At 36.6% G+C, this 17,271-nt stretch overlaps 1 protein-coding gene across 1 annotated transcript; it reads left to right on the forward strand.

Moving 5' to 3' along the window:
* The first annotated feature begins 9,662 nt into the window (after positions 1-9,662).
* On the forward strand, positions 9,663-16,293 carry LOC133782372 (imidazole glycerol phosphate synthase hisHF, chloroplastic). The gene is made up of 19 exons (XM_062221659.1): positions 9,663-10,062; positions 10,142-10,224; positions 10,531-10,625; positions 10,723-10,826; positions 11,281-11,450; positions 11,567-11,681; positions 12,054-12,109; positions 12,188-12,226; positions 12,364-12,462; positions 12,824-12,886; positions 12,981-13,043; positions 13,201-13,283; positions 13,402-13,510; positions 13,702-13,755; positions 14,086-14,173; positions 14,670-14,707; positions 15,187-15,292; positions 15,763-15,929; positions 16,029-16,293. Exons 1-19 carry the CDS (start codon positions 9,897-9,899, stop codon positions 16,086-16,088), a joined length of 1,758 nt encoding a protein of 585 aa, XP_062077643.1. The 5' UTR covers positions 9,663-9,896; the 3' UTR covers positions 16,089-16,293.
* Positions 16,294-17,271: the final 978 nt, after the last annotated feature.

The raw sequence follows: 17,271 nt of genomic DNA on the forward strand, positions 1-17,271 counted from the left end.
CAAGTGACAGGGAATTGGCAAGCTATTTAAAAGCGAAATAACAGTACCGTTTTCATCGGAGGATTCATTCAGGTCTATAACAGACTATGTTGCCTTTTGTTTCCCCTTGCCTTGGGGCGCAGAAGGCCTCTCTGCGGAAGGGTCGCCAGTGGGTTCCCTGATTGTAACCCCCGTTGGCCTGCTTCGGGGAGGGGACACTGGGGGTTGCTGCTCGGGATCCCCCTCGGCCGTGGCATCTGCCACCACGGGCCCTCTTGTATCATGGCGAGGAGCCAGGAGGCCAGATAGCCTCAGATTTTCGTCAGTAACCAGGGACTTGATGCTTTTTTCTGCGTTTGCCATCCTGGCCAGTGCGTTGGACCTCAACACCATGTCTGGTGTTGGGGTCGGACGTAACCATGGTCCTGAAAGGCAAAGTGTACTTTAAGAAAAATGCAGAAGAATTTGCTAAGGAAAAGTATCGACCAGTAAGAGTAGCATTTACATCCTTGAGAGAAGGCCAGGTTGTTGGCGGTCATGTCTGGTGTGAGGAAGTACTCCCTACTGTACTGCCCCACGTTGGAGATATGGGTAGTGTCACTCAGGAAAGTTCGGCTAGTTTCCTGGTGACAGAGATGGAAGAAGCCTGTCCCGTACTGTTGAGGGTTGGACTTAAGGTCAAAGAGAAAATTGACCTCGTGAGGAGTGGGTTCCGGCCATTTTTTAAGTTTGCATAGGATATAGAGTGCGGCCAGCATTCTATACCCGTTTGGAGTAATTTGAAAGGGGGCGACACCAAAATAGTTGGCCACCCCCTGATAGAAAGGATGTAGAGGAAGGATAGCCACCGCCTCTATGTGATATCTGGACCAAGCACTGTATACACCCCCGGGAAGGTTAGCCCTTTGGTCCGCAGCTGGAATTTTGAGATTAACCCCTGTAAGAGGATACTTCCTGCGATAGTTGGCAAGCATCCGAGGAGTCACTTGGCTGGTCGGGGAAAGATACCACTCGACATCAAGAAGGTTTTGATGCCGAGGGCAGGCCCTGACTTGGATACAAGGGTCTGGGGCGGCATTATCTCGACCACTGGTCGAGGGAACCCTAGCCTGTGAATCAGGCTGGGTAGGAGAGTTTGGGCTATTTTCGGAGTCAGGTCTTTTCTTGCCTAAGGACTTCGAGCGGGCCATTTGAGGTGGTGATGGACGAGGTCTAGGAGAAGATCGTGAAAACAGAATCTCGTGAACTCGGTCGATCGGTTGTTCTTTGCCTTCGAGCAGCTGGGCAAGAAGATCGTCGTCGATGGGCCGTTCACCTCCCCACAAATCTGGCATTAAAGTCTGCAAACAAAAGAATGGGGATGTGAGGATGAAGAATTTTTAAAGTTTTTTTAGAATAACGCTGGTCGAGTATAAAAGTTAAGCTTTTATACAGCAGCATTCTAACAAAAAGCTAAAAAATTTCACGCGAACAGTTTGAGAAACAGATCAAAAGTGAAAGCAAAAAGTTTTTTGAAAAAGCTTTTTCAACTCCTCTTAGGGTGGGAAAAACCTAGTTTTTCAGCTGGCATAAAAATCGAATTTTCACTTCGGTTTTACGTCCTAAGGCCATGATCTTAACTATCAAACTAACTTGTAACCCCTTAGTAACAGAAAAATATCACGCAACATTCAGTTTCACCTATTAAACCCCCCTACTGACATGCATCTCAACCCAGAAACGAATGAACCCAACAATCGACCTACAGAAGCATGCACGGCAAAAATATAAAGCATAAGAGTCCAGAAACTTACCAGGATGAAGATCGTGGAGATTTGAAAGAATTTTCGGGCGTAAAAGGACTCACGAACTGAATCTTGGAACGCCGAAGGATGGTATTCAGAGGGAAACAAGAGCTCTGGTGTTAGGGTTTCTTTAAAGAGTGATGGCTTGCGTAAAAAGGAAAGGGAAACTTCGAAGAGGCTATATATTTTTTTTTGTCCGAAAGCATTAAAAGGAAGTAATCATTAGCTTCCCCTTTTTCGAAGTATGGGGAAGAGTGATAGCCGTCGAAACGTTACTTGGGAAGCGAAAAGCCGTGATTAGACAAGGGTAGGTTGTTTTTTCCAAAAACACACGAAGGGTTCTGACAGGTATGGTGGGGTAACCGAAGGGTCGTTTCCTCAAAAGTTTATTTATTGCTCGTAATAAATAAACTTGGAGGGCAAATGTTATCCAAAAAATAGGCACGAATGACATGGCAAGTGATTCGCGGACACGTGGCTGACACTTGGCAAAATTCTGCTAGGGTATCAACCAGAAGAGATATTACAAGCAAAAGACAGTCAAAGCTTACCCGCAACCAGTGTGGTCGTAGGTTCCGCGTGCCTTGCGATACTTTTATAAAGATCTTGGTCAATCCCGAAATTGACTCCCATGATTTCCTGAGTATCCGATTATTTAGGAAAGAATATCTGTAACAAATTAATGTAATCCCCCTTGAGCCAATAAATAGAGAAAGATAGCTCAAGGAAGGGACTTTTGGCTTTCGAATGATTTGAGACTAGAGTGATTCTATTTGATACATTGTCTTGTTCTTCAGAAGGGAGTGAAACTCATTGAACCCTAGTTCTTTGATCACTCTTTTGAATCCTATATCAATAACAATTCAAGTGGACGTAGGTTATTACCAGATTCTGGGGCCGAACCACTATAAACCTTTGTGTTCTTTATCATTTCGCCATCACATTCTTTCTAACATGTCTGTCCACATCAGGCAAATTCGACTTCGTGTCAGTTGGCCAAAATCAGGGTCAACAAGTTCATTGATGTATCTCTTCTGGGCACCTCTGCTCGTGCCTGCCAGATAAGGGCCTTCGGAAATGGTGGTTATCTCTCCCCCTACTATGGGAAGAGGGGTATCCTGATTTACCTGGGCCCCGGGCTGGTTTATAGGAGCCTCCAGAGCTTATTGAGTGCTTTGCCCAGCGAGCTGACTGGAAGGGACTCGATTCCGCGCATACTGGGCCAAGGGTCCGGCCCTGATGAGTGTCTCGATCTCATCCTTCAAATGCCTACAATCGTCTGTGTTGTGACCAATGTCGTTGTGGAATCGACAAAATTTGGAAGGGTCCTTTTTTGCCCTTTGATTTTTTAAGGGCTCTGGCTTTTTCCAAGGAAGGCGAGTAGAATTTGCCAGAAAAATACGCTCTCTAGTATCCGTGAGGTCGGCATAAGTAGCGTAGACTAGTTTGAACTTCTCCACGGGCTTGTTTTTCTTAGGACCATTCTGGCCGCCCTCACCATTTCCCTTTCTCTTGCTTCCTCCCCCGTGGTTATTCTAGGCAACAGTTTAAGTCGAAGTTACGACGTCCGTTTCCGCTCCAGTGGGTTGGTCAGGGACTTGGCCGGTTCCTGCGACCGACGCTCGTGCTTCTTCCAAGTTTATCCATCTCTAGGCCTTGTTCAGGAATTCATCCACGGTGCTGACGCCCTTCCTCTGGATTTCTTTCCATAGGTCACCCCCATCAAGGATTCCAGTTCTCATAGCCATGAGTCTGGAACTTTCGTCTGCGTCTCTCGCTCGAGCCGCAACGTTGGCAAACCTGCTCAGATAAGCTTTTAAGGGCTCTACGGGCTGCTCTTTACGTTTGCAAGGGAGTCCGCCTTGACACGAACTGCTTGAGAGGCTCGGAATGCCCTCTTGAAATCGGTAGAGAAACTTTTCCACGAGCTGATAGAATGTTTCTTATATTGCTTAAACCATTGCCTAGCTAGCCCGATTAGAGTCGAAGGGAATATCAAGCATCTCAGCTCGGGCCCGATATTATGGGCCATCATCAAGGTGTTGAACATCCCCAAGTGATCCGACGGATCTCCATCCCCATCGAATTTGGATAGATGGGGCATCCTAAAACCCGGAGGGTATGCCGTTGCTGCGATGTTGGGGGAAAAAAGCTCGAGCTCATCCCCCGAGTCATATTCGTCCTTTCCCTTTTCTGATAGGAGTCTCTTCATTAGCTCCTCCATCTGAGCTAACCTTTTGAGGTTTTGGTCTTTAATCCCTTGGTTGTTCTGGGGCTGTTCAACAGCTTTCGTCCCATTGTATGCGTTAGGCGGGTTATTGTCCCTCCAAGCTTGACCTTGGTTTGGTGGGACATTCTCATTGTCACGTATTTCGGAAGGACCATCCTCTCGGCGAGCATGACTTTCATTTCGGGTCGGATCTCCCCTCTACGAGTTGAGGCGATCTCGAAGGTCAGTCTGCGAGGTGGCTTGAGGGCTTTGTGCCGAACTTAGATGATTTCTCAGATCTCCACCAGATCTGCCACTTCAGTGGCTTTCGGTCCAATAACTCCCATTAGAGAAGCTCAGAGCCTGCTGTCGAGGGTGAGGATCTGGGACATTTTCGTGCGCTCGTGGGGGATGAGCAGGAGCAGCGGGAGGAAGATTCCTCCTGCTGTTTCCGTATGCAAGAATGTCTTGAGCAACATGAGGAGGAGATGGATATCTTATCGGTGAAGGAGGATGTCTGATCGGTGATGCAATTCTAGTTCTGTCAGGTTGGACCAAACTAGCTCGCAGCCTCTCTGCTCCAGCGCCTCCAGCCCTCTGTGTCTGGCGATCTGATCGCTGCGCGAGAGGGCTAGTCGGAGCAGGTTAGCCAGGCGAGCTCCCCCCAGACCTCCTTCTTGAGTTGTCGCGAGCTCTCCTGGGTGCATTCGAAGGTGGAGCCGAACTTGGGGTTGAAGTTCTGACCGATCGACTGGGCCTGGGCCGACTATCCCGGCGGGACTTGTGAGTCCTGCTTTGCCTCTTTCCAACATTATCATCGGTCGCAAGAGGGGGTAGACGGGCCAAGACTTCCTCGATTTTCTTATTTTTTTTGGCTAGATGGCTCCTCAACTGCATGTTTTCCATCTCCACCGCCGTCAGGTAACCCGGGTTTGAATTTGGCGGTAGGGGTGCTGAACTTCCGGTGTCATCATGGCCCATCGGCTGTTTCCCCGATCGTTGCTGAATCTCTGGGTTTTGTTCATTGGACACAACGGTATGGTGAGCCTCCCGCCCACCATGCTGATCTGTTTCGTTACCATGCCTTGAACGAGTGACCACCATGATAAAATTTTCGCGATAACACTAATCTAAATCCTCTCAATGAAAGCAACAAACTGTTGACACAGTTTTTCGCCAACAGTGAATTATATGAATAACTAGGATGGATTAGTGCTTAATGGTAAACCGTACTAAGAAAGGGATAATGCTCAAAGATGTTGGAAATCAACTGCAAAGAAAATGATCACTCATTTTCACGTGGTTCGGAGGTTAAAATCCCCCTAGTCCACGAGTCAATAGTATTGCTGTATACTACTTCCTATTTTTACAGAGTATTTGCATTACAGACAGAATCCAATCCCTTTCACTACCCATGGTCTTGGTATTTATAAGAGAATGATCTCTGGGTAGGTATTGGGGTTATCACATGATCTCTGGGTAGGTATTGGGGTTATCACATGATCTCTTGATCCTTCACATCATCTCTGTGACCTTGATGATTAGTATCTAAATTTTTTTATTGAAGTGTGGTCTAATCAATAAGTAAAATAGATAATGGGTCGCATGGCCTAAAACAGGCGTGTGATGTCTGATCACGCACGTTTATATTGCGTATCCGGGAATTCGGGAATAAAATAGACATGTGATGTCTATTTTATGTACGTTTATATTACGTGGTCAACTTTATAAAGACCCTGGGGTATGACAGACCTCTGGCGTACCACGAGCTTAACGTAATGTTAGCTCGCGCCTTTTGATGCCATATTACACAATGGTTCCAGGTGGTAAGTTGCTAAATGACTCATCAGCTCGAGCTATTTGTCTAAGGGGTCGTACCGAATTTCCTCGGATGAAAGGTGGACACATGGAACGTTGATTATGGCTTTTAGCTAGGTCGTTGTACCCGAGCTGCCTCAACAAGGTACGTGCTGATTTTCAGGGCGTACAGTCCCCAAGCCTCTCTGACTCGTTGTTGTGCATTGATTGTGTTACCACCATTCTGATTGAATTAACAATTTATAGAAGATATTGACAAGCCTAATTGATATCTCAATGAAAGCACCAATCTGTTGACGCGATTTTTTGCCAACAATAAACATAGATGTCTGAAATAGATAATTAGGCTTTTTATGAAACCGTAAATAAATATCACACAAGAATTTTACGTGGTTCAGTGATTAAATTCACCAACTCCACAAGTTTGTGTTATTCTGTTCATAATCTCTGGAAAAATTGTTTAAGACGATTTTGGCGAGTTTTTGCATACAAAATTTCGTTTCTTTTCAATTTGTTCCCACTCTATTTTATAGGATCCAATGGACAGTTTCGAGTAACGTTCAATATTTGGTAACTTAAAATCATGAGTAACTTCCCAAACATATAAATAAATACCTTAAATACATTGATTGCCTAATATTGCATATTTATCAGACATGGATTACAATACATTAATTACGCATATAAAATCTCTGAGTTTGTTTGCCTTCAAGCTTGTGCACTTTATGACACTACATCGAGCTGAATGCGTCCTTCGAATTGGAGGTTGTAGGTTATGGCGATCTGACGTGAGAGAGGTTCATGGCTCGATGAGGGCAATTTGGGAATGATGCCAACTGATCTCCATTACACCCATCAAGCGTGATTTGGGGGGCCCTTTGATAACTAACCTCAGTTGGCATAAGCTCGAGCTATTCATCCTGGAACTAGTGCAAAGTATCCATGGTCTAACAATCTTCATTAAATGCCTGCCAACTGTACCTCGATCAAGACGATTGAGCTCACATTTTTGAGGTACAACAACTATTTCTAATGTAAACATTGAAAATAACTATAAAATAAATGTTATAGAGAAATCAATATCAAATATGTGAAATAATATTAACACATACATATAAATATAATCATATTTATGATAATAAGTTATTAAATATGATGACTCATCATATATATATAAGTTTTATTATAAAAATATATAGTATGATAATAATATAAACATATATTTGCAATAAAAGATATATACTTTAATGAAATATGATGACTAATGACTGGATGATGATTTTTGATAGTGATTGAAAACTGAATCGTCAAGTTTAGATTTCAATGAATAATTATGGCTAAAGACCCATAATAAAATTTTGAGCCTACAAATAATGATAGTTAAATAATTGTGCATATCGTGTTATAAACTATTAAGAATACTAATATATAAAGTATAAAGAAAAGAAATAGACATAGTAATATAGAGAGATAAAGATAGAGTAAACTCTTGTATCTTATTTCATGGAGATGAATTCTATTTATACAAAGAAATATGATATAATAAAAATCAAGTAACTAACATAAATGCAATCAAACATTGAGGATGATATTTAAATTTAGGTAACCTAGTAATTTTCTATTATTTTGATATTTGACTAAATTGATTCTCTATCGTTACGAACATTCATATATAATATTTATAATAGGGCTTACATTAATATATATTTATTAAATTATACTATTTAAGTATTTTATTATTTATTTTAGAATTAACTTAGTGCATTATTATTTAAAATATATCAATTAAATATATTGTATTTGATAAATCAGTTTTAAATTGTATTTTTCTACCAATTTTGATAAATTTTTTTTATAAATATGTTATAGCTTGGTGGACACGTAATTATGATGGCATATTTACTAAAATTAGCATAAAAGTGCAATTTTAAAATGATTAATGATATTAAAAATATTAAAATAGTATCAATTAAGGGAAAAGTTGAGAACTACCCACTTTTAAGAGTAGTTAACTAAAATTAGACACTAAATATATTTAGTTGAAATTTACCCATTATTATCATGAGACTTCCCAAATTACCCTTATTTGAGCACATGGTTCTAAGTATTGTTGTAATGTGTATTATATTTGTCATATTATAGTTAAATTAGAAATGCATTCTAATTCTAGCGTGTTTAAGGAGAAAAAAAAACATGTAATTGAAGGAGTATAATGGGTACATTAATTGAAAATTTGGGTACTAAAATAAGAGTTAAAAATAGTTGGTAAATATTAAAGTGAATCATTGAAAATGGGTACCGATCTAATTTTCACATCAATTAAATACTAGGATAATAAATTGGTCTCAAGACAAATAATAATAGGGGATTTTATAATAATATACCACTATAACAAAATAACTACAAGTTTGTTATAAGAAAAATAATATACCCAAATGGACTATAATATTATTAAATATAACAAATTTTATATTCATGACAAATATCTCCCATAACTAATTCATATCCTCATTCATTATTAATAACATATTTCAAAACATTTAACACTCATTAAAACAATTATTAAATATAATAAAATATTCCTTATTAATCATTTTAAAGTGGAAATACGTTATCACATTATAAAACATATCATGTAATTATATATTATAGTATGATATTATGTAGTTTTTGATTGCATGCTATACACAATAACAAGTTATTTAAGAGATTCCAATTAGTTCCAAATTGCATATGACACCAATGGATATCATACAAATATTGTATGCCAACTCATAACAAATTATTTTGGATACCAATTAGTACCGAATTGCATAAGATACCAATAAATATCACATTGTATACTAGCTGATCATAACAAGTTATTTTGGATACCAACTAGTATATATACCAAAGTGCATAACAATTAATACACAATTACATATGATGCCAATAAGTATCAGATTGCATATTAGCTCATAACAAGTTATTTTGGATACCAATTATTACCAAATTACATATGATATCAACAAATATCCGATTGTATATACTAGCTTGTATATGATATCTCCAATAAGTAGTTAAATATGGTAGTATATATTATTCGATAAGATACTAAATAGTAAATGTTTTATAAGATATACAAACAAACAAATTCTATTGGATACTAAATAGTATTGTTTTATTAATTATGTAGTAGTATACTACAACACAAAGTAAATGGAGAAATAGAATAATAATGATTATAAAGTAACTATTATTTTGATACTACTTAGTGGTTTATGTGATTTTTTTTAGGAGCTAAACTAATAAATGATAACAAAATAAAATATAGAATACCAAATAGTATCCAAATAAATCAATTCTTAATATTGAAGTAAACATGGAACATTGTTCATTCAAAATAAAAATTTACTACTTATAAATTGTTTAAAAAAATATAGAACTCAAAAATTAGGAATTGAAAACTCAGTCGTAAAAAGCAAAGAAAATAAGGAAAAAATTGATTTAGTCATAATTAGCAAAACAATTAATTAAGGAAATGTAATAAATTAATATTTCCAATTGGGTAGATTATACACATAATTATTGAATTAATAAATTAGTTTATATTAAAAAAGTAGTGGGTATGCTAAATAAGTAAATAAAACTTGAATATTTGTTATTTAAGTTAATAAATATTATAATATGGGTATATTAAAATATCAATAACAAATTAGTAATTATTTATAATATAAAGTGTGTGAATGTAAATCTCCCATAATAATATACTAGTATATTCCCTATCTAATTTTTAAAGCAAAGTTATATTTTTCTAATTAAAATCGCATTTTTGTGAAGGTTGTGAATTGTTAGTATTTTTGTAAAATTATGATGAAATTGTATTCGTTGAGTTGGAACTTTAGTTGGGCTTTGAGCGATCTGTCTAGTTCAATTCTCAGCATACACGGCCGTCACTGACCTCTCCCCAGTCCCAACTCCCTTCTTCCTCTTGACAAATTCGTCTCCGTCACGGCCACACCATACCACCCCACTGTTCTTTTTCTCTGCGCCACCACTACTTCTGCATCTAGCTTGAGACTTGAAGACTGAAGAGGGAGGAGGAACCTCAAGAGTCAGGACCTGCAATGGAGGCGCCGTCTTTTTCTTCTTCTTCATCGTCCCACTTGCTAGCTTTTCGATCTTCATCAACTTATTCTCGTATATTTCTTCGCTCCAATACTCGAAATAATCACCTAAATTTCAAATCTTCCAGAAACTTCTCAGTCCGGGCCTCCTCCAATGGACATTCTGGTACTTTCTCTCTATAAATATGTGTAACTTACTAAGCTGTTCAACTCTTTCTTCTGATTATTTTGATTTTAATAATCAGTTGTGACTCTTCTCGACTATGGTGCTGGAAATGTTCGGAGTGTGAGAAATGCTATTCGCTACCTTGGTTTCGACATCAAAGATGTAATTTTTTTTTTAGTGTTGTAACTGTTATCTTACGTTTGACTTTCAATCCATTTTGATTTCATTTTGTTCCAAATTCCTAAGGTAGTTTTGCATGAGATGCTAAGCTTAATTAAACTCCATTTATTACACTATAAGTATATAAAATTTATCTATTGTCGTCTTTTCTAATTCATTTGTACAATTTTGAATAGAGAAATTGGTTATGTATTGTTTGTTTCTGTACTAGAAATGTATGCTTAGTGTGGCCAATGATATTGTATTAGTCATTTTTAGTGGTTTGCTTTTATTATGATTGTGATGCAGGTAAAATCTCCAGAAGACATACTCAATGCGGATCGCCTAATATTTCCTGGTGTGGGAGCTTTCTCTCCGGCTATGGATGTGCTGAACAAAAATGGGTAATTGGTTTTGCTTTTATGTGTGTGGTTTTACTAGCACAGTTGCTTGTTTAGCTAAACAAGAGTAGGAAGTTATAGCATTTCAAAATCTTTGTAGGATGGGTGAAGCACTTCGTACTTATATTGAGAACGACCGGCCGTTCCTTGGCATTTGCCTTGGACTTCAGCTACTTTTTGAGTCCAGTGAGGAGAATGGGCCAGGTTAGTGTTTTGTATCTCAACTGTATGGCTTTTTATTTGAAGGGAATTTGCTATTTGTGATCTCTTCCAATAATGCTATGAAAAGTACATTCGACAATACTCTACTGTACTTCGCTTTGTCACTTTCTAAGGTCTTTAATCTTATTACATTGACAAGCTCTCCTGCAAGCCATTATTGAGCTCTTATATTAATGATTAATGATGCTGCTGCTAATGATGGTGGCGGAAGATCCTTTTCATAATAATTATTAGTAAATGTAGAAGTACAAATTTAGAGAGTAAAAAAATTGTTGGAAGATAATAATTTAACAAGAAGAAATGGTTTATAGGCTACAGAAGCCAGACGCACAAAGACTGTAATGAGTAGTAATGCCACCAATATTTTTTTGTTTCTCTTATATGACACACATATACATACGTACCTGTATTTATTCACACATTGTAAATGTCTCAGTAAATGGTCTTGGCTTGATTCCGGGTGTGGTCCAGCGATTTGATTCATCAAATGGTTTCAGAGTTCCCCACATTGGCTGGAATGCTTTGCAGATTCAAAAAGACTCTGAAATTCTTGATGATGTTGGAGATCACCATGTTTATTTTGTTCATTCTTACAGAGCCATGCCAGTGTGTTTCTTCCCTGATTCCTTTGTTTTTATTTATTTTAAGAATCTGTTTTCTTGTTCTTGCTAATGTCTATATGCCTAAATTTTCTGGGTTGCGTGACTTTATATGTTTTGCAGTCAGATAAAAACAAAGATTGGATTTCATCTACCTGCAACTATGGTCATGATTTCATAGCATCTGTCAGAAGGGGAAATGTGCATGCGGTTCAATTCCATCCAGAAAAAAGTGGAGGCAAGAATTCTTTATTTTCTCACTGTTTCCGTTTATCTTTGAAATAGTGAAATAGTAGTCCAAAATGTAAAGATTTAGTGAATTCCTGGACTAAGAAGGGAGACAAAATCTCCTGGTTTGCATCCAATTGTGTCAAAATTGGAAAATTCAAATGTTATATCCTTTAGACACTTACATGTGTGTGCTTGGTTTCTTTACTTGGGTGTGGTACTTGGGTGAGTGAATTGAAAAAAAATTAAATTGATCTAGAAATTAGATTCATTTCTTAAGTATTGAACATTTATTCTTTCTCTCGCATTCTTTGTGGATTAAATAATGGTGTAATTCAGAGTCTTTGTTGATGCCTTTTTCTTCTTGAAATTAATTTTTCAGATGTTGGTCTTTCTGTATTAAGAAGGTTTTTGCAACCTAAGTCAACTGTGACAAAGGTAGCCTCTTCAAATGTATGCTTTCTATATCTTGACTTTCAATTATCTAACAATTGATGGGTGTTATTGCGAAGACAGAAGCCTACTGAGGGTAAAGCTTTGAAACTTGCAAAAAGGGTAATATTCGTCAAATCAAACCAAATTGAAACTTATATTCTTTGCACCCCCCCTCATTTTTTTTTAAAGATTTTGGTAAGTTTTTTCATGCATTACTTTGTTGGTTCACTGGTTAAAAAGGTATCACTATTTGTTAGGTAATTGCTTGTCTAGATGTAAGGTCAAATGACAAGGGAGATCTTGTTGTAACCAAGGGAGACCAGTACGATGTAAGAGAGCATACAAAAGAGAATGAGGTACTGCAGTATTTCCTCAACTATTTCTATGTGCTATGTCTAGGTTTTCTGATATTTGATTTTCTGGTGCAACTGTGTGGAGTCTTATAAGTGAAATACTCCTTGAATTCATTCGCCTTGCACAATGAAAACCACAAGTAGAGAAAGAAATGTGATTGTTGCAGAATGTTATTTTTCTTCCTCTTAGTCCTTGTCACAAGCCCTATTTAAATCCTCAAAGTATTATTCACCCCATTTTAATGGAACAGATTGCAATGAGTTGGTGCGTGGTTTTTGTCAATTATTTAGTTGAATGGTTTTGTTGGCATTTTAAGATGCAAGTAATTCCATTTTGGCTCTCATTTACTACTAACTTTGGTAGGTGAGAAACCTGGGAAAGCCAATTGAGCTGGCTGGACAATACTACAAAGATGGTGCTGATGAGGTTACTTTTTAAATTTTGGACATCCTTTCTTTTAATTGATTATCTTCATGAACCTGTGGTTAACTGTGTTTGATGTCTTAATTGTTTATTGCAGGTTACTTTCCTAAATATAACCGGTTTCCGCGACTTCCCATTGGGAGACTTGCCAATGTTGCAGGTAGCATTTTTGAACTGTTTCGACATGAACCTTTTTAGTTGAGTATAATTAGCACAGGGTACACTCAATTTCAGTATTAAAATATACTTGTTAAATATTTTTTCTTTCTTATTCCCCCCCGTTCTTTAGGTAATCTTTTATTTCCAATTTTGTACAGGTATTGAGATGCACATCAGAAAATGTCTTTGTTCCTTTAACAGTTGGAGGAGGAATTAGAGATTTTACTGACGTAAATGGAAGGTATACTCTTGAACGCTATCTTTTGGTTTTGTATTTTTGCTTAATTTATGTCTCAACTTCTCAGTGTAAGTATTTTCCTTTAAAAAATGACTTCTACATGAGAGCTTACTTCTTACAGGCACTATTCTAGCTTGGAAGTTGCTTCAGAATATTTTAGATCTGGTGCTGACAAGATTTCCATTGGAAGTGATGCTGTTTATGCTGCAGAAGAGTACATAAAAACGGGAGTATGCAAATAGTTTCTGTTAATTTATTTTATTTTTAGTAAGATAAAAATCTTTATGAAGGAAGTAATAGAGAACTAAAACAAAAAATTGATCCACATTATCAGTTCCAATATTTATGTTACCGTTTTGAGTCTCTCTGCATTTGGACTTTACTAATTTTACTGGCCCTTCTGATGCTGTTGCCTTTATAGGTAAAAACTGGGAAAAGCAGTTTGGAGCAGATATCTAAAGTTTATGGAAATCAAGTAATTCATTCTCCATTTATAGATATGTGCTAGTCCATGCTTCTTTTTAATATGGAACAGAGTGGCTTATATTAAAAATTAGGAAAAGATGTCCAAAGTTTATTGACTACAGAACTGAACGTAATAAATACATAACATTTTATTGGGCATAGATATTTTTGTGTCATCTGTAGTTCACTTTGACTCAGTTTGCCTTGCCTTCCTTTGTCTTGCCATATATTTATTCTTGTTCTTTATCAAGTTTTTATGTGAGCCTTAACTGAGCTTAAAGTTTTTACTCTGTTCCTCTGTTTTCTCTTGTAAGTGTTTGCTTTAAACATAATGTTGCAGGCTGTGGTTGTAAGCATTGATCCTCGTAGAGTGTACATCAATGATCCTAATGATGTGGAGTTTAAAACTGTAAAAGTGACAAACACAGGTAAAGGGGTTTCCTTTTGCTTTATTTTCTTACCTCTTCATTCCTTGTTTTTGGTTTCTCGATACATTGTCCAAGCTTTCACTGCAGGCTTATAGAACAAGCGTGCAAATGGTTATATTGTTAATTACTTCTATTACTTTATTACAATATAGGTTCACCTAGAAGAATAATTCGAATCTATGAAATGTTCAACCACTGGTGATCAGTGTACAATGTAAAACATTACAATCTAATGTTTTTAGTTAGTTATCTTGGTGAGAGAGAGAGAATCTGTGATAAGCTCAATTGCTGGTGATTAGTGAAAGATATAAAACCATATATTCTCTCAAATGTTTTAGTTGCTAGTTAACTAATGAGAGAGACATAAAAGGGTTTAAAGAAGAATAGAGAAGGAAAAGAGTAATAAACAGTTTAGAATGTCCTAATCCGCAATGTTTAGCTTTTGCTATTTGGTCAGTAGGTCTTAAAGAAATTCTTTTGGGGTTGCTGATTACAGGTCCAAAAGGTGAAAAATTTGCATGGTATCAGTGTACGGTAAGTATTCTCTACCTACATATGCTTATGCTGTTGATTTTTTTGTTTGGAAATGGTCATTCTTTTGTGTATCCCATGTATACATCCCCCCTCTCCCATCCAGAATAAATAGTAAAATTATTATTCTTAAAAAAGAAGAAAGAAAAATGAAACAGGATACTCTAGCTTTCTTAAAGCAAATCACATGTAATTAGAATAGCATGACATGAAATATCTTTTCTATAGAAATAGAAGATGAAAACGGTTAGTTGTATAAATCTTTATGCTTAAATGGTCAGGCTTGTGGTTCGATCCCATAAGTTTTGAGGTTCGAGTCCCTTTTGGTTTTGGATGATAGTTTCTTGTTCCTCAAATATTGTAGGAATATTTCTTTAGGCAATCAAATATTGTAGGATTAGGTAAGGAGTCTAGTTTCAAATAAAAAAGAAAAAAAGAAATTTTCTCTCGCTGTGTTCAAATGTAGTGTTTTTCTTCTTCAGGTTAGTGGGGGGCGGGAAGGTCGACCAATTGGAGCTTATGAGCTTGCAAAAGCTGTTGAGGAACTCGGAGCTGGAGAGATACTACTAAATTGCATTGATTGCGATGGTGAATATGACTTTTCCTTGACAACTTCCCATATTACATATATTTACTGTAAAAGCATATTAAAAAACTAAAGCATATTCATTTAGAACTTTATCAAATAGAATTTTTTTTTTGTGCTGAATTCTCACCTGTTTCTGTTTGGTAAGTAAATAATTTGTTTTAAAATTCAAACTGGATTTTACAGTAAATTCATTAATTAAGTGCAAGAAATAAAGAGTTTCTTTTTTCAATGATTTTTTATCAATTTTTTCTAATTTATTTATTTTTTGTTCAAATTCTAAAGAATTTATAATAAGGAAACTATGAATTTTATTTATCCAACCTCTTTCTATGTCATTTTTTTGGCAATTTCATTTTGGATTGAAAGTGAAAACAATTTTAGACCTTCCAAACTTGTCCAACTAGTGAGCAAGTTGCAGTCATTTTACTATATAATGGTCTATACTATCTTCTCCTCATTACTTTTTCAGGTCAAGGGAATGGTTTTGATATAGATCTAATAAAGTTAATATCAGATGCCGTGAGCATTCCTGTGATAGCTAGTAGCGGTGCTGGTTCTGCCGAACACTTCAGGGAGGTGTTCACAGAAACAAATGCGTCGGCGGCCCTTGCTGCTGGCATTTTTCATCGGAAGGAGGTAGGTTATAGAATTTTAAGAACTTGTACAATTTAACACATGTTTTCCAATCGTGCATACGAGGTTTGTGTTGTAACTCGTAAATTATGTGCATCACAGGTACCTATTCAATCTGTTAAAGAACATTTGTTGAAGAAAGGTATAGAAGTCAGAATCTAATTAATCTATTCATTGCTGAGAAGCTTCAACATGTCGGGCTATAGAGGATTTGAATTTTTCAATACCGAGTAAGATGTAGTATGTGGCTTAAATTCTTTGCCCCCAACATGTGCGTACCATATATTTATTTCTAGCAATTTTAATCTGTGAAACTCGTGGAACTGTTGTAGTAGTTTATTTAATTTCATGTTTATTTTTCTTAGTATTTGAATGATATTCTGACAAGAATGAGTCATGAAATGAGAACCTTAAAGAATCTATGTTTACTTTGTTTGTCACTACACATAAAGACAGAATTAAAGGGTTTTCTACATGTTTGCTTTCCTTTTGGGTCTGATTTTTGTTTGAAACATGGAAATTTGCTTACATAACGGGTGATGTTTTATAGCGTCAACTTTTTTTATGCTTTGTGGTTTTCGTATAGTCAGCTGTCTCCATTCTATTTGCCACTTCAAACATCATAATCATTTGATTTCTAAACATTTCTTGTGAAAGTATTGTGAACTTAATGAATTAATAAGTCAAGATTCAATGAAAACATAAAGAACATGTAAAAAGAATCACACAAAAGTAATTTTTACAAGGTTCACCACTTGACTAATCATTGGGATATAGTTTAGAGAAAAATCCACTAAGATAAAAAATGCAAGTTCTAGAAAGTATCTTTGATTTTACATTAACAATAAGAAAATCTTCTATTCTTGTCTCTCTTGCAAATTTTCTTAGATTGAACACTTCAAGTCTTCTCACTTGAACTTTCATAGATTTGATATTCTTTTAATACTTCATCTGAAAAACACTACTGTCTGTCATGAATGAACATTCTTCGAAGCACAGAGTTCTTCAATTTGTCAAAACAACAAGCCAAAAATAAACCAAAATACAAACCCTAGCAGAGCTAAGCTTCTCACAAAACATCAATAATGGTTCTAACTGACTCACGGAATCAAGACAACACGAAACCCCAAAACAAAATAAAGTGAACTGAACATAACGGAAAGTTTAATACATGCCACGTAAACAACAAGAAGGCATTATGACTACACCGAACTTCTAGATGCAACTGGCAAACACAACAGATGGATCATAATATTGCCAAAATCCAAACAAGAGAGTATGACACTTACAATCTCCCCCTTTGACAATTTATGATTAGTGCTAAACCAAACTACAGATACTAAGA

The sequence above is a fragment of the Humulus lupulus genome, chromosome 6, assembly GCF_963169125.1.
Source record: "Humulus lupulus chromosome 6, drHumLupu1.1, whole genome shotgun sequence".
NCBI lineage: Eukaryota > Viridiplantae > Streptophyta > Magnoliopsida > Rosales > Cannabaceae > Humulus > Humulus lupulus.